Raw genomic sequence first — 23,387 nt, 5'->3', positions numbered from 1 at the left:
CTTTAAGAATATAGCTATTACTATCTTAAGATATAGTTATTTTGTTTTCCTTAATAGTCCTTTTGTCATTTAGAAGTAGTGTTTTTATGTACTTACATCTGATTTAGTTAAAGGAACATCAGAAAAAAAAAAAAAAAAGACAAATGAAAAACAAAAAAAAGAAACCAACGAAACAAAATTAGAAGGAAAGGAACGCAAGAAGCAAAATGCAAAAGAACAAAAATAAAAAAATGTGGACCCCACCCACACCTTGCACACTTGCACGTTCTTCTTCATTCAACAGATTCAAAATGCATACCTTATTTTGCTTTCTATATTTTCTATATATTTAATATATTTTCTTTTTGTCTTGAATAATAAAAAGACTACATTTTAAAAACCCTAGTATAAAATGCTCTCATCTCGTCAGGGAAGCCTTCACATCCTCTTCTAGAACACCCAGACACACGCACACGCACACACATTGAAAAGGGAGAAGAACAGACATAGCAACGGAGAGATGCGAGAAAATTGGTAGCCGCCGTAGTCCCTTCTCTTCTTCACTTACTCATTTGTAATTACACAGATTTTGCATCTTCATGTTTTGGAGCTCCATTTTTCAGATCAGTCCCCATAACTTCATTAAAAAATATTGAAAGAATCTTGAGCAAGGAAAGCCAAATTCAGCGTCACCCAAAATGACCATCCAAGTTCCAATTTGAGTCAAGCTCCGACGCTTCTACCTAAATTACGGCTTCATTTTGTTCTTTCACAAAACAACAGCTTTATATTTTTTCTTTTTCTTTCTCTCGCTATTATAAAGATCCCTTAAAAATTAACAAAGCTCTGTTCCCATCAAAAGCTTCCGTAAGTTGAGTGAATCCAGTGAGTTTGAGGTGTAGGTTGCTTATGTCTTAGCAGAAACAGAGGAGTCGAGGAGGCTCCGTTGGTCTTGTAAGTTCTAAAAATTCATTTGAGGTTATTTTTATGGTCCGCGGATCAATCTCTTGCTGCTGTTGCATTTTTCAGTCAGATTTCTATTGTTGGGTTCGCTGTAACTGAATTCTCGTTAATAGAAAGGAAAGCTTAACGAGGTCCAATTCTCTTCACTGATCCTACTTGATTTTTCTATTTGTGTTTTCTTATTTCTAATATCTTTTTTATCTTAATTGTTCCGTTGTGATTGCTGCGTAAATAATTCTTGATTTCTACTTGAGTGAGTGAAAATGATTTCACGATTTCGCTAGAAATTCAATTTGTTTAAATTTGAAAGTACTACTGTATTAGAAAAATGGACAATTGTGATTTGATTACAACTTTGGATGATAACTGGATCATAGGTGGTTGGGGTTAAATGCACATAATTCAACTTTAGATATTTTATTATTTATGTTATTTCCTTATCACTTTCATATTATTCGTTAGAAGCATATTTAGGCCGATTACACTCGGGGAGACAAATCTTAGGTCATCTTTTTTATTTTCTTTGCTGAGGTGAGAGGTTGTTCCCTTTAGCTTATATTCAAGGGAATGTCCCATAGACTTTGTAAATATTTTATATCCGGGGAATACCCGAGGTACATGTAAATGAAGGTCAAGGAGGAGACGATATGACCATGGAGGCGTAGTACGGTATCTCTATTTTTCCTCTTATTTTATTTTTTTCTTTATCTAGGTGGGGAATAACCTCGATCTTCTTGTGTGTTTATTTTCTTTTAATTGTGTTTTTGCCTCAATTTGAATATTTTAAAAGCCAACTAGATCGAGTACGCAATCGTGACTTTCACGGGACTTGGAGAGTGCCTAACACCTTCTCCCCGAGTCAAATGAACCCCCTTACCCGAATCTCTGGTGCAGACTTAGTTTTGGGGTCTAAAGTGTTTTAAAAGAAAAATTATTTTAAAAACGGTGACCTGGCACATCGAAACCAATGTCAGGTAGCGACTCTAAAAAAAATTCTTTTGAACACAATTTTTGTGACTTTTTTAATTAAAAACCTTTTTTGAGCTTCACAAATCTCTTTTATTATTTTTAAGAGGATTAAGTGAGGTCGAAAAAAGGAGTGTGACATGGGGGTTTGATTTCATAATCCATTTTTGGACCTAGAGAGCTCGATTTGTGGCGATTTTCGGGTGATTTGCACGGAAATCATTGAGGTAAGAAATCCTAACTCGCTTTTGATTAATTTACACGAATCTATTGTTAATTTCATCTTTTAATTAGTGATTTGAGTTGGAAATTTATGAAACTTCATAGGCTAAAATTTAGGGATTTGAAAGGCGATTTGAGGTCGGATTTGAGTAATTTTTATATGGTTGGACTCATTATCGAATGGGTGTTCGAATTTTATAATTTGGTCGGGTTCCGAGACACGAACCCGCATTGACCTTTTGAGTTGACTTTTTATTTCTTTGCAAAGATCATAATTTTATTGTTCGAAATAGTTTCCTATTGTTTATATTTATAGAATGAATTTGTTTCTGCTAGACTTGAGCCATTTAGAGTTGGACGAGGGAGAGACCTAGTAGTAGATTGAGTTAGCGTGAATTGAGGTAAGTGACTTGCCTAACTTTGTGTAGGGGGAATTATCCATTAGGATTGGTGTTGTTTTTGATAACTGTGATGTGTAAAAGTTGTGTACACAAGGAGACGAGTATGTGCACGAGCTAAATGTGGAAAATCACAGATTTTAGCTGTGTAGATTCCTTTCATTCCTTAATTGAGTTACCTTAACATGTTATAGTCATCATTTCTAGTCTATTTTTACATGTTCTACTTGTGTTATCTCTTATTTGTTAATTACCCTACATGTTTAGTTGAAGTTGCCATTGTTTCCTCTATTGCTTATTCATTATTTAACTATGGATTCTTTACTTGAGGCTATTATTCTTGGAATATCTGGTTGATGAAACCAATATTGAGTTATAAAGGCCGCGATTCATATTGAGGAAAAGTGTTAAGTTGTGAAATACTATTCTGTTGAGTTATTCACTTCCGGTTGTTATTGTTAAGACTCTTGTGTACATTGTGGTTGATCCATGGGAACATTATTGTGAAAACATTGTTATTGTTGATTTCTTTGGCAAGTTGTGATATTAGGCACTTGAGGTGCGATTTGTGTTATGTTTTGATATTGATATGCATGCGGTGTTATAAGGTTTTGGGGTTGAAACACATGCGGTATGATAAGGTGTGTACGCGTGGCTAGTAGGAAAACTACTAGAAGTCATGCGGTGTGATAAGCTAGGATAAAACATGGGATGCTATTTTGGGAAAATAATTTTCAAAAACTAAATGCAAGGCTCCCGCGGTGATATAAGGAAAGATTGTGAATTATTCTTATGATTTGAGACTACGAGGCGGTACGATGAAATTTTTTACAAAGGCCGAACGACATCAACAAAAATACAAAAAACAAAAACATCTAAAGGCCTATGTAGCCTGGTCTTTGTTGGGGGCAACATCATCACCCTCGGGATCTTCACCATCCTCAGACTCTCCCAAGTCTTCGGGCTCCTCGTCGTCTTCGGGATAGGCTAATATTTTGGCCTTGGCTTCGAGCTTTTTGGCACTCTCAATCTCAGTTGATAGGTTGAAACCCCGAGCATGAATTTCCTCAAGGGCCTCCCTTCGATATTTCCATTTAGCATGCTCGATAATGTCTTTTGCTCGAACCTGAGCCGTCTCATCATCGGCCTTATAGATGGCCACCATCTCATCGGCATCAGCCTTAATCACTTTGGCCTCCGACTTGGCCGTTTCAAGCTCTGTGGCCAGATTTTCTCGATCAGAGACAACCAAATTCAACTGGGACTGGAGCTTCTCAATCTTCTTGGCTTGTACCAAGGATTTCTCCTTTATACCTCGGAGCTGGATCTCAGCCGAAGCCAGTTGGGCCCGGGCGGTCTCCTTTTTTGAGGCCAGATAGTCCATGTTCTTTTTCCATTCTTCGGCCTCAGCCTTTATCGCATCTACCTCTTTCCGGAGCTGTCCGATCTTGTCAATCTTCTGTTGGACCTACGGGTTTAGACCGTTAGTCACCATGTCTTATTCGTTGTCACTAACTTCAGAAACTCTTCTTACCTGCTCAACCAGGTCGGCATGCTCTTTCCTAGACACCTCTAACTCAGCCCCGAGGCTCTTAGCCTCCCCTTCTCTTTGCTCACTGGGAAGTTTGTAGGTACCTCTTTTCTCAGTGAGCCCTCGGATCTCGGCCCCGTACTGGTCCAGCTCTTCCCAATGGCAGAGTAATGTCTCGTGGTGAAGTACCGAGGCCTACAAACACAGAGAAAAGAGTTATGATCACCTACAAACTAATCTAAGTATAAACTAGAAATTATTAAGAAGTATCTGAAGTTACCCGATTTAACGCCTGTTGAGCTTCATTGAATAGGAAAGGCGATTCCACCTCATTCATCTTAGCCTCGTCCTCCTCTGTCACCAAGCATCGAAGGTAACTAGCCACCCCTATGGAGGCAGAAAGGACCCAGGCGTCTTTCGGGATGGATATAACGATCGACCGCTTCCGGTCAGGATCCACTCGTCCCTGATGATGGACTCTTTCTCGACACCGGTAAATCACCCAACCCGGCGACGTCCTCGGTAGCGGTAGAGTCTACGCCATCAAAAAAGTTATGAAAGGAGTCTACTGCCCCTTGTGGCTCTTCGTTGGGTTGTCCTTTCAACGTCTGAGCCTCTGTAAACATAGACTCAATAAATAAAGGCGAACCAGAAAGGTCTATCACTCCGAGTACGCCCTTCGGGGCACTATCCGCTACCCGAAAAGAACCCGCTACAACCTCATTATCGGCCTTCCTACCTCGAGGCAAAGTGGCCTCGCCCCCTTCTGGTTCGGAAACTTCGGCTAAAGCTCCCTCATCGACCTCCCCGTGTTGAGGCAATTCAGTTTCAGCTCTCACCGATTTGAAGGCCCCTCGTACCTTGAGACCTGACCGCATGCGGGCCACCAGTTCAGATTTTTCTTCTTCTTCTTCTGACTCATCCCTCAGCCGGTGGAGTGAGTGCGAAGAGAGCGCCTGAGCACTGGTTCTACCCTTAGATTTACGCACCAGACTTCTTTTTGTTCTTTTCTTTTCCGAGCTCGGAGAACTTTGGGCCCTCTTCATTTTCTTCTTATCACCCTGCCTCAGAGCAGGGGACTCGACAGGTACATCCTCGTCACTGGATGGAGGCCTCATAGCAACATCCTTGGAAAGACCTGCAAAAGAAAACGGAACGAATAAGAACTAACAGCACGAGGAAAAAATCAAGTATTATTAACTCAGAAAAGGAAACTCACCACGGGAACGAGCCTCCCACCGGCCCTTCGAAAGTTCGCGCCATGCGTGCTCGAAATAGGGCTTCTGTGACACGATGCCCTCGACCCACTCCTTGAGTCGAGGAACTGCATCAGGCATCCGAGCAACAATTGCACCACAAAACATCGATAAGAAGGGAAGAAAAGGAAAAGCAATAAACGAAATCTTAAAGGCAAGGTTATACTTATGTTTCATATTCCATTTCTCGGGAAATGGAATGTCCTCGGCCGGGATTAAATCCGAGGTCTTCACTCGAACAAATCAGCCCAACCAGCCTCGGTCCCTATCCTCGTCTATACTCGAGAATGGGGCCTTACTGGCCCGACGGGTAATTTTTATTAATCCCTCTCGATAGAGTCGGGGACTATACAAACGCATGAGGTGATCGATGGTGAAGGGACACCCCTCAATTTTGTTTATGAAGAAGCAGAGGAGAATTACTATCCTCCAGACAAAGGGATGGATTTGATCGAGTGTCACCTCGTACCTCTTACAGAAGGCGATAATGACCGGGTCCAAGGGGCCCAACGTGAAGGAATAAGTGTAAACACTTAAAAAACTCTCCACGTGGGTAGTAATTGCTTCCTCGGGCGAAGGCACCACCACGTGCTTACCAACCCAGTTGCAATCCTCATTGACCTTGGAGAGGAGACTGTCGGTGACCGAGCATATATATCGAGACCGGCTAACACTGACCCGGTATCGAGGAAGTTTTCTCGACCTTGAAATCAGCACCGGTCGAGCACTGGCCTGGAATAAACGCTTCAAGAGGAGGTTCTGTCGTTGGTTCCTCGTCGGCCGACCATGATGAAGAGGCAGTTTCTTTTTGTGGGACTATCTTAGAAATCTTTGCCATTTTATCTTTTGAATAAAGATGGAGGAGAGAAAGTTAAAAGATTACGCTTAATGGTTTGGAGTGAAGACAAGCGAGAGTTCTTGCAAAAACCTCAAGAATCTGGATACAAGTGTTAGAGAGTGCAAAGATTTGTTAAGAACAAGAGTAGAAGAGGTTTAGATGTAAAGTTTGAATGAATAAAGGATGGAGTATTTATAGTTTTCAAACGACGGTTCAAAGTCTGTAGTAGCCGACCAGCAACTGACGAACATTTAATGCCATTAAGACATGACTGACGAGACGTTTCGTCCATTTTTGTCGTTTCTGACACAAAGTATCGAGAGGAGGATCGGGGGCTCATATCGTTTCTCGTCGTTTACACTCCGAAAAATGAGGGGACTATTTGTATATGGTCGAAATCGGGCTCATCTATTGTTTGATAGATCGAGATTAAAATATGATGAATTGAAGATCAACCTCGGGTTCCATCGAACCGAGATGCGAGGTTAGAAAACCCGTCTTCGACGTTACCGAGTCCATAAGAGCAAAATCGACCCCGATTTCGAATGAGCCCGAGGTAACGTTGTCGGACCAGATAGGCCTAAATATCCGTAATCGGCCAGATATCACGGCGGGAATCTCGACATGTATCAATGAGAAACCAGTTAATTAGCAAATCATGAGATTTTTTACCTTTTATAGAATTGTACCTAAAGTAGGATTTCCCTACTATATAAAGGGGGTCTGATTATTTGCAAGACACATTATAACACGCATCCCAGAGCAATATGCTGATTACTAGTTCTTATTATCGCATCACTCTGTTCTGATATCGATTAAGGCATTTTTAACTCGAGGGTGATCAGACTTCAAAGCCAAGATTGTTCAACTTGTGTGATTTATATTTACTTTTCTATCATTAATTTCAATATTAATCTGATTTCTCAATTTGTATCAAGTGAGATCACGTATCCTTAAGGGTAAACACATTCATCTCAGCTCCAATCCCATCGGTCGGCCTATTTGTTGATCAAATGCAACCTTCAACCTCGATTCAAATCAGATTGGCAGATGGCACACGAATGGTTTTAAGGTTCAACTTCCAACATAAAGTTAGAGATATCCGAGGATTAACTGATGCATCAAGGCCTGGTGGACCAAGGAGCTATCATCTGCAGACAATGGGTTTCCTCCCAAGGAACTTGCTGATCTCGACCAGACAATAGAACAAGCTGGCCTAGCCAATTCAGTTGTGATCCAGAAACTTGAGTTATTTCACATTTTATGCCAATTCTAATGCAGTTACCACCACGAACAGATATTGATCTCTAAATGTTGAGCCTTGAGGGTGCGTTGATGTGTTCCTTGAGGCATCCTAACATTGGCTTAACCTATTCCCAAAAGCAAACTCATTAGGTGAGAATTATCCAAAATTATATAAGGAGATAATAGGTCATTCCTCAACCAATATGGGACATTAACCTTACTCTTTGTTCAAGATTGGACAATTGGATAGTGGATAACATAATATGGGGTCTAATATTGAGTAAACCAAGAATTGCGATGAGTTTACCCCTTTTACCACTTAAAGAAAATAAACCTTTATCCTAACTCCAAAATCTAGATCAAGGATTGTCTCAAATCGAATAAGGGGACAACAATCCATCTCCTCAACTAACATAGGCCGCTTAACATTTGCCTAACATTGCTTTGCAGCAGAAGCAATTGAACTGATCCGCTTAACATTGCTTTGTAAAATTGGTGGATTGCCGTCCTTGAGCAACAGTGTATAGTGGTTCGCATCCCTGAGTAGTGAGAATCAGAGGCCGCCCTGAGAGAATAGACACTTGCGGAAAATGTATGTATGCCGCCATTCATGGCAAAGACGAACAGGCAGCTTAGACATGTATGTGTAATTGTATAATTCATTTCGATCGCCATTTAGTTTGCTTTATTTTTTGTAGGGCATAGACCTTGCAAGCTTTATCAACCGGAATCTAATTTTATTTTCATATACTTATTTCAATTTTTTTAGTTAGTAGAACCTTCCAAATATATAACACTCTTACAGGAAGTCTCTTGTTTCATCCAATACTAAATTTTCAATAAATATTAATTTATGAACCAATCATTTCAATTGTGCAACATACTCAATAATAAGAAGTTAGAGATTGAAGATTGAACCCATAAAACTTAAATTTTGAATTCGCTTCTAATTCATGGCTTTTGAATGCCCAAATCTTGCTGCCACTAGAATAGTCATCCTTTCACTATTAAGTAGCTCTCAAATTGAGAAGAATTCAAGTTGTCTATTTATCTAAGAGAAAAATATGTTCCCTGGGACCTTGAAAAGAATATGTAATTGGAAACACAAACCGACAGGGTTATAAATATATGTTGGCACACAAATTGCAAATAACATTTAGATGAATGAATTGACAACTAATTTAACCACCAAATTTAAACAGCCTGAACTTGGTACACCAGGAAAAAACTTTCCCGGACACAACATATGCGCCAAAACATGTTTATTGACCATATTAAGGTGAAACTTTGAGGTGAGAATACATATTAATTAATCATGATCAAGTGAAAGATTTAATGTAAAACAGACATGTCACGAACTGTTGTATGCACCGGCTACAGCCGAGCAAGTAATATTGTCGATACTCTCCATAAACAAGAGACATGGTCACTCTAGATAAGGAAATTATAGTTCTTAAATATGATGGTCAACAAACCCTTCCATTTTCAGCCAAAATAGGTGCCAGATGCAGAAGGGTCGTCACATTATAAAATAAATATAAAAATGGGAAATAGATTTAACTCCTAAATATTTAAGATTAGTAGTCCGCAATGTTCAGTTACAACTCATTTAGGTCACACAAATTGCAGTCAGTTGGACACACAATGTCACTCACTTACCCAGTCAGTTGCACACAAGCTCTTATATATAGAAAAAGTGGTTACAATAGATTAAGGGTGTCAGGCTTTTGAAAGCACATTATCTTCTCAGTGCTGTACAATTCGATAGCACAACAGTACTGGAGCTTGTACGGAAGAAAATGTGTACCTCCTTATACTGCATGAAGGTCAAAGCTGTTATCTCTTCCTGCGCTTCGACTCCACCTAGCAATTGAATAAGAGACGGCTTAGCTAAAATGTTTACTGGCTAAAGATAAATTAGAGGCTAAGATTCATAAGAGCCTATCTTTCAAGTATAGCATTTTATGATGCAGCTCCCTGAGAGCACACAGAAATATGTATGTGCATACACAAGTCTGAATACCCATCTACACATCAGAAATAAGGTACACTATTGAATAAATATCACAGCCTATTATCATTCAGCCAGATCCCAGAACCAATCATCTCAACCCCACCTCTGTTTCTACTTTAAGTATCCTAAGAGTACTTGAAAAGATTTTGAGAATCCTAACAGCCAGCCCAGCATGACAACCAACTAACAACCATTTTATCCATCTTATTCTCGATTAATTTCATTTAGCCAACATCCACTGCCATGGGCAGGAGATATCAATCAATAATCAGAACCAATAGTATAATACAACAACAAAAAAAAAAAAAAAAAAAAAAAAAAAAATATCCCACAAATAAGGGGTTTGGGGAGGGTACTATGTACGCAACCTTACCCCTACCTTATGCAGGTAGAGAGGCTATTTCCAGTAGAAACCAGTCTATTGTATGTCAAACAAAATTTCCCAACCCACTCCCTTCTTATTCTCCCATCCTATGTTGCTCGGATTATATGAAAATGTTGCCGGATGTATGTCAGATCCTCCAAAAGCAGTGCAATTTTGGAGGATCCGACATGGATGCAGCAACATTTTGAAGAGTCTGCGCAACATAGCTCCCATCAACAGCGATTCATCTACTACCTGCAACCCGTAGAGCCACTTCCCGCAATTCTCTCTTTATGACAATGATTACATCAAATGGTCAATGTCAAATCACACCTGACAACACAAAAACTAGAGATTCTAGCACAAGAATCAGATACAGAAATGAGTAAGCTGGGATGAAACCAATTGGAACCTGACACCACAAACTTTTACATATTACTCTGTCCAAGTTAAATATCATAGATTTTTTTTTGAGATGGTCCCAAACTAATTATCCTAGATTTATGAGATTGTTTTGAAATATGTCCACTTTCCTCAATAGGAACATCTACCAACCTATGCAATAAGGTAACACGACACCCCAAATGTACTTACTAAAGTTTGGATTCATTAAAAAGTTAATTTTATCTTCATTAAACCATCTGTTAACATAAAATGAAACTTCATCTCATGCCTTCTCACCCAATTTGAATCAAATTATATCTCCTGGTAGTTTTACAACTGATGTTAGAGTGTGAATTCCACTAAATTTGTCGAATGACATTTTTTCAATGCTTTCCTGCTAACTTTGTTTCCAAACCAAACATAGGAGAAGATGTAAGTTTAATTCATTCAGTCCGACATCTTTCTTACTGGGTTCGTGTGGTCAATGCCAAAGAGGTTTGACCCGATTGTATCTCAATTTTCTTCATGGCTGTAGAATGGGAACTTTGCACTTGACTCAAATCACGCAGTGTGGCCTGTCTTCTCACACTCTCCCAACATCTTCTCTAGCAATCTCTCAATCTTTGCAAGCTTGTTGTTTTTGAGATTCTCCTAGGGGAATTGACGATTGCCCTTGATTGTAGGAAGGCGGAGGGAATGGTTGCTCTGTTGATACATATGGGGCCTTTGACCATTGGTTGTTTGTGAGGACCATACTCGCCTATTTCCCCCTTGACTATTAGAATTCCATCCTTGATTGCCATGGTTGTTGTTTAAACCTTGGTAGTTTAGCCATTTTTGGGGCAGCCTCCCTAGACTTTGATTGGGGCCTCCTTGATAGTTGCCTCTTTGTCGATTCATTCTCCTTTGGTAATTACCCACATAGTTAGCCGCTTCATTTTGCACATAGTGACAATGTTTTTGAACATTGCTTGACATGCGCATGAGACAAACAATAGCGGATGAACTAAAACTGTCCATTCATTGTATCAACCACGTGGACTTTCTTCACTCCTCATTCTGAAATTTGCTTTGAAATGGGGAACATATGAGTTGTCAACTGTGCAATAGCTTTATCTCATGCTTCATTCTCCTTGAAACTTGTTTGCTTGAGGTAATAGGTGTAGCATCACTACCCATGTGCCATGCATGGGCATCCTAGACTACTTTGTCTAAAACTACTCCAGCTTCGAGGAATGTTAAGTCCATGGTTGTGCCATTCGCCATTCCAGGAATGTTAGGTCCATGATTGTGCCATTCGCCATTATCAACTACTGATCTTGTGACCTTGTCCAAAGCTAGGTAAAAGGTTTGTTACAATGGTAAGTGAGGATCCATGCTGGGACACTCCTTCAGACACCTCACCTCATATAAGGTTTCAATGGCCTTTGTTGAAAACCTAGGATGTCCGTTCTCAACTTTGCAATCCTAGTTGCCGGAAAGAATTTGGCAAAGAACACCTCAGGTAACTCCTCCCAATTATAAATTGACAACACAGGGAGCTCATCTAACCACACTGAGGCTTCCCCTTGCAATGAGAATAGGAAAAACCTCAATCTTAAGGCATCCTCAGATACATTGGTCTTCTTATACAAAGCACAAACTAACAAAAAGTTGTGAATATGTAGCTAAGGGCCTTCATGCGGTTGGCCACCAAATAACCCGTTTTTGGCTAGCATTTGGAATATCAAGGATATAACGTCAAAGTTCGCCACTCCCATATGCGATAGAATTATGTTATTAGCACAACCATATTACATCGATTGGCTCATCCTCATCACCCAAAGGTGGTACAATAGCGGTCGGATTAGCCATTGCAAGTACCTAACTGGAGAAAGCAAAATTAAAAAGAGAACGACAACCAAATCAAACTATAGTAATACAAATACACTAGTAATCCCTAAATACCTACTGCTCTCCAGCAACAACGCCAAAATTTGGTTAAACCAACTTACTCCTAAAAAGGATAAGCGGTTGTCCCAAATATAATTACCTAACAAGGGGGGGGGGGGGGGGGGCGAATATACAAGGAGCAATAGATTGGTGGGATTGATTTCTAGACTAATACATTATATGAGTTTTAGGTTTATGAGTTATTTAACAACTACAAAAAGTGAACAAGTAAAGCAATTAACTAAAATTGAATAAAATCAGATAGAGGAAGGCACTAGGGTTGTATCTCCTTCCTAAATTACATTAGCTAGTGGGTATTTTCTTAATTTGCCTAATTACTTGATTAATTATTATGGCTCAATCTTAATTACCAAAACATTTTCTAGTATTAATGGATCTATCTTAATTAAATTTTCCCAAGTCTAATGAGATGCTTCAAGTCCCTATTGAGTTAAACTCAAGGAAAAATTTAGTTATTCCTAGCTTGAGCTATACAATCCTAATTCTCCTTAGTTCTTACCCGATTCTAATTCTCCTTTCCCAAATGAGAGCTAAGACATTCAAGGCTTATTCAAGTGTTGGTAACCACTCAATTTTTTAAGCATGAAATCAATTAGATAACAGTAATCCCAAGCAATTTCAGGTAAATAATCAGTAACTCATTAAGAAACAAATTAGTTAGGTCTACAACCCAAGTTAGATGTTTAACTAGACATTCTTAAAATGAAAATAAGAACACAAATTAATGAAGTAAACACAACGGGTCGATGAAATTAAGGATAAATGATTCAGATTCAATGATTAGAGTCCACCAAGTGTTGGATCTCCAAGTAGAAAATACTCTAACACGTCTCAGCTTTCAAACCAAAGATAAGAAAAAGACCTCAAAATTAACTATTTATCAGCATCCTAAATTATAATGCGACAAGTTTCCAAAAGTATCCTTCGGAAAGCCCATCTTGCTGCCACACTTTGGATTCTGTAGTCACACTTTACATTCAAATAGCTCAAGTTGAAGTTTGGCCCAGTTTTGCTGGCCACACTTTTATTTTGCAATCGCATTTTACTTCTTCAATGTACCGGAGCTTACTTACATTCATCTTCCTATCTATACAACTAAGGAATTCCTTTCAACCTGGGAGTGACGGGATATATTATCAAATTGCAAGCAATCAACGACTTGAAATCCAACACCAACTTAGTTTGGCCATTAGTCGTCGATATTATCATTAGTATGATACATTAGGTATCATCGTGACTTAAACACTGACCCTTTGCTCAGTCCTAGCCTTCTCCTTCCATGAAGGAATCTGAGACATTTGGTATCGCCATGACTAAGCATGCAACTCTGCCCTTCTTACTCAACCCCATCCCTCCCCTTCCTTTGGGGTGAACAAAAGATCCTAACAACCAGCTACATATAATAACATAGTGTAAGAAAGCAACCATCACCATCCCATCTCTAGAAAAGGCCGTTTAATAAATCATATTTGTGATAATAAGGACATTAACTGACTTGCTAATAGCAGTACTGCTAAAACTCTAAGGGGCCGTTTGCTTATCCCTTGTTCCGTATTTTATCCCGGAATTGTTATCCCTTGTCCCACAAGCCAAACGATCCCCAAGTCTAACAAGTGTGCGAACAGATTCTTACCTTTGGCTCAACATGGAACGAGCTCAAATGTCGTTTGGCGCCATCTTCCGATGAACAGTCAGAACACAAGAAAGGGTCTAATTTCTTTGCTTCTTCAATAGTCATACCCATACAAGAAGGATGGAACCTGCAATAAATTAGTACAAAAGATGAAAAGACCTTCTTACAAACATAGATATCTTTTGAAAAGTTCTTGAAAACATAGCATCCAACAATCATAACACAGAAAGCTTAATAGAACTCCATGACTGACTCAGACCTCCCTAATATACAGGATGCTGAATAACACAGAAAAAATTGCACTCAACACCAGTAGAGGCAATTACAGACAAAAGGATTTTCAAACATCCACTCCACACTACTCTGGCCTTCTGTTTCCTCATTTCAAGTTCCTATGAGCTCAGCTGAATACCAACACTTAGACTCATCTTTTTATTTAATCATATTTTCCCACTTAACAAGAAGATTATTTAGATAATCCTTTATTGTGTCAACCCTTTTTTTTATTTCACTGTTCGACCTTACATCCAACTCACTTTTAGCTGATTGCTAATATCCATCATATATCTCTCATGATTGCCTTCAAAGGAACTTAGCCATCTATCGATCCAATTCAACCTAATACACCAATCATTCTCAGATGCTCGGCAATATTTATCTATTAGACTCATTCTCTCTTATAAACACCTAGATACATATTGCCTTCAAATCCAAACTATACCCATACAGAGGGTTCCAGTTCCTGTCACAGCATTGTTTTAACTTATTGGAAGAGTTTGAAGAATATAGCAAAATAATGATAAAAGCTATCAATTTGTATTACAAATTTTAAATGCATAAATAAGGGGATAAGGGCAAAAAAAGGTACAAAAGATGCAATTCTAGAGCAGTTTTTCCCTAATTGTTATAGTACAATATGAATAGCGGACAACAACAATGATATGACTACTCCAAGAACAAATTTCAGAAGATCGTGTATTAAAGAATAAAAGTTGTGCATATAGAGACAACATAGAGGCAGAGGGATATGACAAACCTCTTTTGCATTTTCATACTTTATGTCCTCAGATGTTGGTCATGTGACCATTTATCTGTCTTTGTTATTATTTATATATGAATTAAAATAACTCCATTTAGACATATCCTTTCTCTCTCATTTTATATTTTTAACCTAAAGTTTAGAACACCAAGCTTGCTTGTTGGTTTCCATGAATACAAGTAAAAAAGACATGCTAATATGTAAAGGAATGAATTCAGTAATATATATACCAGTCTTTGCATCCTTCACACTGCACCATGAGATCATCCGGGTTATAGGGCATCTCACACTTACAATACCTTTAAAATCAAAACATTCGGAGATATCAGCATGTTAACAAACAATACAAGCACAACTCTAACATTCCACCAAAAAAAAGAGCAATTTTCAAATTTCACAGTAAAGCTATGAGCAACTCACACAGCAACACGGTCAGGAGTAAATCCTCCTGTGGCAGCTTTGTACTCGAACCTACAAAAGTAATCCTCAGGGCCCACATTCTCCAGTTTGGTGTAGTTCTTGAAAGAGTGCACAATGCACTTCCCCTCGATGGTGTGTGCACTCTGCAAATCGTAGTGATCTGACAAGAACAGCTCCTTGGCCCCGTGGAACTGTCTGCGGCCACCAATAGACTCCTCAGGGCGGTAATACCATCGAACTCGAACCTTCACATTGTTACGGTGGTCAGCCTCAATTTTCTCCACTCTTGCCACATATGGGGGCTTATCAGAATCAGATGGTTTCATCAACACATAATCACCAGCTGAAACAGAAACAAAAGTAAAAATCTTAATCTCCTGTAAGCTCCAATCAAACACTTCTTCAGACTCCCCCCCCCCCTTCCTTTTTCCCAAAACAAAAGCAAAAAAAGCTGATAGTGCAAAGAGAAAACAATGCCCCAAATTTCAGCAGATTCATTGAAGTGTATGGTACATGAATGAATGCGTGTTTATTTTGTCTCGGGACAACAAAATGTCCACATTGATTGTTAGAGAGATAGTGCAAGCTAAAAACGCATTTGAATAATTTAGGGAGACAAAGCCCAATGAACTACAAAGGAATCCATTACAAAAGACAGTCTTCCATTCCAAGTTTTATGGCATTTTTTTCATTTTGCAGCATTCCAAATGGTCTAACACCAATAACAAAGTTCTATAGAACTTGCAAACTTTCAAGAATTCAAATTCATTTATCTATTCAATTTTTTTTATCTCCATCAGTTAAGAGGTACATGGGTTCGGTTAAGAACCAAATGGTTAACAATGACTTAGTTACCTGATACATTAGATAAAAACATGAAGGTAGAGGTGTGAAGTATCAATCAGGAAAGAAAACATTTTTCTCTATTCTGTCTTTCTCTCCGATCTCTCTCTCTTCTCTCTGCACTATCTACTTCCTCCTCCTTTTCTTTCATCTCTTCTCAATGTACTCTTCTCCTTCGCTGAAGCTTACATCTAAATCCCTGCTAGAGCTAGTTGCAAGTGCTTTGTCGTGTCCATTTCAGCATAGTCTAATTTCCACTTTCCCTTTTTTCCACTTTGTATTTCATTACCTTTTTCCCACGAGTCTAAATGGAGCGACATGATCTGTGAAGATTCATATAGCCGAGTACCTATGAGGAACATTTTCTCTTGTATATTTCGTAGGAATATATCCTCTTGGTTATATATTTAAATAGAATATATTCTCTTGGTTGTGTATTTGGTATGAATACATTCACTTGGTTGTATATTTGGTATAAGAGAATCTTGTAGATACGGAATATATAACCAAGAGAATATATTCCTCATTAGTGCCGAACCTAACTAGTTTAGGATTGAGGCAACCACAAAGTTTAAGAGTGTTATTGTATTTCATTTCCTTTGGCACCATCATAATTGTAATTAAGTTGAATATCAATGGAATAGTCCTTCTTCTGAATTGTTCTGAATATTGGGATCACTACAACTTCTTTTTGATAAATGAGAATCCCCGAGGACCATAGGGCACAGTTCAAAACTCGGTGGATAAGACACCAGCCTCTTTACCCTTCTCTACTTAAAAACCAAACTTTAGCGTCCACTTAGCCCACACATCACGCGCTGTGCTCTTACCATAAGAATAAAATCCTTGGGACTTGGGAGCTATTAGACTAACTTTTCAGCTACTGCTTTAGCGATTCTTACACTCTCACTAGTATAATACTCCTATATAAGTCAAATCAACATCATACAAGCTGTTTTGGATTGTGTATTCTTGTTATATTGAATTTTATTGTTACATTAAATACAATGTTTGTCATGATTGTTGCTCAAAGTTTATTGTACCGTTCACTCTCAACAAAAAAATTATTGTATTGTGAAATCCATTGTTAGCTAACAATGAAAAGATCCATTTTACGTAACAACCAATTTTGGTGTGCTGAAATAGCTACGTTATTTCTCTGTCCAATTGCCTAACTACTATGTAATAATCGCATTTTATCTTATACCCTATTTTGCCATGTAACTCCACCTTTTTCTATAATCATATTTTAGCAGACCTTCCCCATTACTACTACTCCTTCTAGTATGTAATCATCCTTCTTCCTCTCTGTTTTTTTTTTTTTGAGCGTTGAATTATTGATAAATTCAATATCCATTGTAATAAAGGATATTTTAGTGAATTTGTAAGGAGATTGGTGGAGCAGTATAGGGGACAAAGAAGGACCTGCATATGATGTTCATTGACCTAGACAAAGCATACGACAAAGTCCCGAAAGAGGTGCTATGGAGATGCTTGGAGGCTAAAGGAGTCCAGGTAGCCTATATTAGGGTGATTCAAGACATGTATGATGGTGTTAAGATTCGGGTGAGGACAATTGGAGGAGACTCGGGGCACTTTCCGGTGGTGATGGGGTTGCACCAAGGATCAGCTCTTAGCCCATTTTTATTTTCCTTAGTGATGGACGCACTGACTCGACACATTCAAGGGAAGGTACCATGGTGTATGTTATTTGCTGATGACATAGTTCTAATTTCCGAGATGCGGGGTGGTGTTAACAAGAGGCTGGAGGTTTGGAGGAGGACCTTAGAGTCTAAAGGTTTCAAGTTGAGCAGGACCAAGATGGAATACTTGGAGTGCAAGTTTGCAACGTAACCTAGGAAGAAGACATGGAGGTGAGGCTCGATACACAAGTCATTCGCAAGAGAGAAAGTTTACGTACCTTGGGTCAGTAATATAAGGAATTGAAAATTGATGAGGATGTTACACATCGTATCGGAGCAGGGTGAATGAAATGGAAGCTCGCTTCCGGTGTATTGTGTGATAGGAAGGCGCCACTTAAACTTAAAGGTAAGTTCTATAAAGTGGTGGTTATGTTGTATGTGGCAGAGTGTTGGCCAGTCAAGAATTCTCATGTCCAGAAGATAAAAGTAGTTCAAACGAGGATGTTGAGATGGATGTGCGGGCATTCTAGATTTGACAAGATCAAGAATGAGGTTATTCGGGAAAAGATGGGAGTGACCCCCGTGGAGGACAAGATGCGAGAGGCGAGGCTGAGATGATTCAGACATGTGAAGAGGAGAAGCATTGATGTCCCGGTTAGGAGGCGTGAGAGGTTGACCTTAGGGGGTATGAAGAGGGGCAGAGGTAGGCCTAAGAAGTATTGCGGAAAGATGATTGGGCAGTATATGGCGCAGCTGGAGCTTACCGAGGACATGTTCCTAGATAGAAGGGTGTGGCGGTCGAGGATTAGGATAGAAGACTAGTAGGTAGTCGAGCGCTTTGCTTTTTCTTTCTCGGACCGGTAGCATTAGTATTAGTATGGTATCACTGTTACTTGTAGATTGCTATCTTTACCTACTGTTTGATTGATATCTTTCGCTTTGGTTTTCTTAATTTCCTGTTGTTGTTGTTACTACTTGTGGCCTATGCTTCTTTTCATCTATTCTCTAACTGAGGGTCTATACAAACAGTCTTTCTTCCCTCCCAAGGTACGTGAAAGGTCTGCGTACACATTACTCTCCCAAGACCCTACTTGTGGGAACTCACTGGGTTTGTTGTTGTTTGTTGATATACAATACAAACAAATCAAACCAAAAAAAGTGAAACTTGTGAAGCCCCCAAGGCCTAGCTCAAGTGGCAAAGGTGGTGGATTTGTGTCTTAGGTCACAGGTTCAAGCCCCCACACCATGCAAAGCAAAGCCTGGTATTTAAGTGGAGAAGGGTAGAGGGGTGGGCCTATTATCCACCGAGTTTCGAAGGCTACGGTTGGTGCAAAGGATCGGCCCAAACGAATTTCTCGGTCATAAAAAAAAAAGGTGAAACTTGTGAAACAACAAACAAATCATACAATCTATCCAAACAAAGTCTTAACAACATAATACATTACAAAACAATAAATTTGTTGTTAAGCTCCGTGTCAATCAAACACTCACATAAAAATAAGCAAATGAGAGATAAATTCCTATTTCAAAAAAATGAAAAATAAGAATGTGTATTTGCCTCCATATACACACACAACAAAGCATTTATTTAACGTAAAAATCAAAATCCAAAGATGAATTAATAAAAGGAAAAAAGCATTATTACGTCTTACGACTTTGTTGGTACCCTTGATAGTGTAAGAATCAAGGTCCTTCTTCCCTGGTTTAGTCTTTGCCATCAATTCTCCCTCACCGGTCAAGAGTCAAGACTCAAGACCCACAAACTTCCTTCTACGGGTTACAATACTTCTTTTGCTTTTCTATTGAGTTTTTTTCACGAAAATATAGTGACCCAGTTGTCGAAATCCTCCGATGGTAACACTTGCTTAGCTTGTCGTAGACAGTGGAGAAGCAGAAACCCTAGTAGCTGAAAACTGGAGGTCGAACAGAGGGAAAGAAGAAAGAGGTTTTGTTCCAATGGTTACAGTGGTACAACTTGTAACCAACGAAACATATCTGTCCCAAGTTCCAACCATATGAATTAGGTTAATCATGATTAGTAAATTAAGTAAGAATATAAATAATTAAGTACAGCTGGGAGATTAATTAAGTATTTAATTATAAGTTAGATGTTAAACACAGTGTAATAATTAGGATGACTCTTGTATTTATCTTTACTTGCTGCTATAATTTTATTTTAACTTCACAAAAATTGAATGTGCTCACATTCGAGGTTATTCATGGATCACGTAGCGAAGCAAGACGATAAAACATTCCCAGATAATGAAGCTGAAAGGAGTGTAATGTTCGGAGTGTTCTAGAAGCTAATTACATGAGAACTTAGCGGTGTTTAGTTAGAAGCACGTAGCAGGTTTATTTGATTTGTTTGATTTTAGTTCATTCTTGTTTGTAACTAATTTTTAACTAATTCAAGGTGTTTTGGTTTTTCTTCTTTCTTTTTGGTGATTTTTTATTGGGATTTTTTCATTCTTATACACTATTGGAAACTTTATTACCCTAAATGTTCATGTTTAGTAAATTACCCTACCTACACAAATTTTGTTTACAAAATATATACATTTCACCTTAAAAGGCTCTCAATCCATTATTAGTGCCTTCATGTCACGACCCGGATTTTCCGCTCTCGGAAGTCGTGATGGTGCCTAGTAGTGGAAGTTAGGCAAGCCAACCGTTTAAACAATTTACCTTTTTCCCATTTTTAATCCTTAACAATTATGAACCAATAGTTTATAAACAACGGAATTTAAACAAGCGGAAAAAACAAATAAAACCATTTAAATATTTCCAATATAATTTCTTAAACAAATACTACCCAGAACTAGTGTCACAACTTCACAGACGGTCTAGGAATACTACAAACAAGGTCCGAAAAATAAATACGATACTATTTTTGAAATACATAAGTGAAACGGGATGCAAGGATAGAGGGAGACGCCAGGCCTGCGGACGCCTGCAGGACTACCTTGGATCTCCGAATGGTCTGAAGGCAGCAACCCAAATCTACGGTTCGTATGCTCCAGTACCGGGATCTGCACACAGTGCAGAGTGTAGTATCAGCACAACTGACCCCATGTGCTGGTAAGTGCCTAGCCTAACCTCGGCGAAGTAGTGACGAGGCTAGGACCAGACTACCAAATAAACCTATGCAGGTAAATCATATACAACAGAAAATAAAAACAGGAATGTACAGTTAAGGATGGGAGGGGGAAAACATGCTGCGGGGAAACATCAAATGATAACAGAAGGACAACAGGTAAATATAAGGAACATCATAACTCAATTATCAACAAGAATAAGAAATGAAACAAGTGCACGACATCACCATTCGTGCTTTTACTCTCGTCCTCACCATAAGAATCAATATAATCTGCACGGCATCATCCTTCGTGCTTTTACTCTCGTTCTCACCATAAAAATCAATATAATCAGCACGGAATTGTACATCGTGCGGCACGGCATCACCCTTCGTGCTTTTACACTCTTCCTCACAAAATCATACACGACATCACCTTCCGTGCTTTAACACTCTCTCATCAAAACAATGCACGACATCACCCTTCATGCTTTAACGCTCTTCCTCACCCAAACAAGAATCACAAGCAATAAGGGCAAGGAAATAAATAAAATAACAATAAAATTCTGGCAAGGGAACAATAGTTCAACAATCAAATCCCGGCAAGGAAACAATATCAAAGGCATTAACATCCCGGCAAGGGAGATAGCATTAAAAGCAACAACATTCCGGCAAGGGAGACAATATAATAATCCTCTTCTCCTTTTCACATTTACTTCACAACTCACTTCACAACTTGAGCCTAATGCTCTATAAAGTTCAATTGTCAATTATACTCCCACAATTCATTATACAACTTGAGCCAACGTTCTTCAATATTCAAATACCATTATTACTTCCACAAGCTTTGCTCAACCATTGAAATCATCACATAAGGCATGAACAATACAAACGGAGTCACATTAATCATAGTATAAGACTCACGGGCATGCTTGCCACCAACGTATAGATACTCGTCACCATGTCTATACGTCGTACTCAATAAATAACATATAGCAAATAGGACACAACTCTTAATCCCTCAAGCTAAGGTTAGACCAAACACTTACCTCGATGCCACGAACACAATTCAAGTCTCAACTATCGCTTTACCTCTTGATTCTACCACCAATTCGCTAGTATAATCGATTTGGAAGAGTACTTGTCTTTAAAAAATCGCTCAAGAGTGTTTTGGTTTTGAAAGGGTTTGAAAAAAATGGTTGAAATACATCTAAGTTATGATTTTGTAGGCTGCAGATGTCGCAATTGCGAACCCCTCAGACTGCTAACTTCGCAAATGCAAAGCTTTTGTCGCATTTGCGACCCAGCTTATTTCCGGCCACCTTCGCATTTGCAAGGGACCATTCGCAAATGTGATGCCGCATTTGCAATAAAGAAGTCGCATTTGCGACCAAGGCAACCCAAGTTGGATATCGCATTTGCGATGATTTCTCGCATTTGCAAGCTAGGCTTTGCATTGCTGCAACATACCAGCTGAAAACCTACAACTTCCTAAGTTCAATTTCACTCCGTGGCCTATCCAAAACTCACCCGAGCCCTCGGGGCTCCAAACCAAACATGCACACTAACCTAAAAATATCATACGGACTTGCTCGTGCAATCAAATTACTAAAATAACATCAATAACTATGAATTGAACCCCAAATTCATGAAATCATCCAAGAACACCCAAAATTCCAATTTCTCAACTTTAAGTCCATTTTATACCATACCAATCCCGATCTTTACCAAATTTTAAAGATTCAACCAAATTATTATTTCGAACTTGTTTCGGGCTCCAAAACCAAAATACTGGCCCGATACTATCAAATTCAAACATATTTTATTTTCAAAAACTCATATATATTCCAGAAAATAATTTTCCTTAAAAATTCATTTCTCGGGCTTGGGACCTCAGAATTTGATTTTGGGCATACGCCCAAATCCCATATCTTTCTACGGGCCCTCCGGGACCGTCAAATCACGGGTCCGGGGTCCATTTACCCAAAATATTGACCGAAGTCAACTTAAATTCATTTTAAAGGCAAAATTTATCATTTTTCACAGATTTTCTCATAATGGCTTTTCGGCTTCGCGCCCAGACTGCGCACACAAATCGAGGTGAGACAGAAAGAGGTTTTTAAGGCCTTAGAACACGGAATTTATTTCTAAAACAGTCATCACATCCTCCACCTCTAAAACAATCGTTCGTCCTCGAACGGACATAAGAAGGAAGTACTTGAGTCGGGGAAAAGATGGGGATAATGGCTCCGCATATCGGACTCGGACTCCCAGGTCGATGTCTCAGCAGGCTGACCTCGCCACTAAACACGAACAGAAGGAACACTTTTCAATCTCAACTGACGAACTTGTCGGTCTAGAATAGCTACCAGCTCCTCCTCATAGGACAAGTCTTTGTCCAACTGGATAGTGCTGAAATCTAACACGTGGGATGGATTGCCATGATACTTCCAAAGCATGGACACATGAAACACTGGATGCGCGATTGATAAGCTCGGCGGCAACGCAAGTCTGTAAGCCACCCCTCCCACTCGATCAAGAATCTCAAACAGGCCAATGAACCTAGGGCTAAGCTTGCCCTTCTTTCCAAATCTCATCATGCTCTTCATAGGCGACACCCGAA

General features: G+C 39.1%; 1 protein-coding gene and 1 long non-coding RNA gene across 2 annotated transcripts; one reads left to right on the top strand and one right to left on the bottom strand.

Annotated features, from left to right (window-relative positions):
* The first annotated feature begins 343 nt into the window (after positions 1-343).
* On the top strand, positions 344-8,187 carry LOC107792108 (uncharacterized). Its single transcript, XR_012696752.1, has 2 exons — positions 344-1,073; positions 2,467-8,187. It is a non-coding gene; the product is annotated as an uncharacterized LOC107792108 (long non-coding RNA).
* A 762-nt stretch (positions 8,188-8,949) lies between these two features.
* LOC107792107 (chromatin remodeling protein EBS-like) lies at positions 8,950-19,722 on the bottom strand. The gene is made up of 5 exons (XM_016614298.2): positions 19,337-19,722; positions 15,206-15,548; positions 15,016-15,084; positions 13,747-13,873; positions 8,950-9,261 (listed from the first exon to the last, which is right to left on the bottom strand). The coding sequence occupies exons 1-5, from the start codon at positions 19,407-19,409 to the stop codon at positions 9,235-9,237; spliced, it is 639 nt and encodes a 212-aa protein (XP_016469784.1). The 5' UTR covers positions 19,410-19,722; the 3' UTR covers positions 8,950-9,234.
* Positions 19,723-23,387: the final 3,665 nt, after the last annotated feature.

This window comes from Nicotiana tabacum, chromosome 11 (genome assembly GCF_000715075.1).
Source record: "Nicotiana tabacum cultivar K326 chromosome 11, ASM71507v2, whole genome shotgun sequence".
In the NCBI taxonomy this organism is placed as follows: Eukaryota; Viridiplantae; Streptophyta; class Magnoliopsida; order Solanales; family Solanaceae; genus Nicotiana; species Nicotiana tabacum.
The sequence above is the reverse complement of the archived record's forward strand: the minus strand, read 5'-3'. Positions and strand labels throughout refer to the sequence as shown.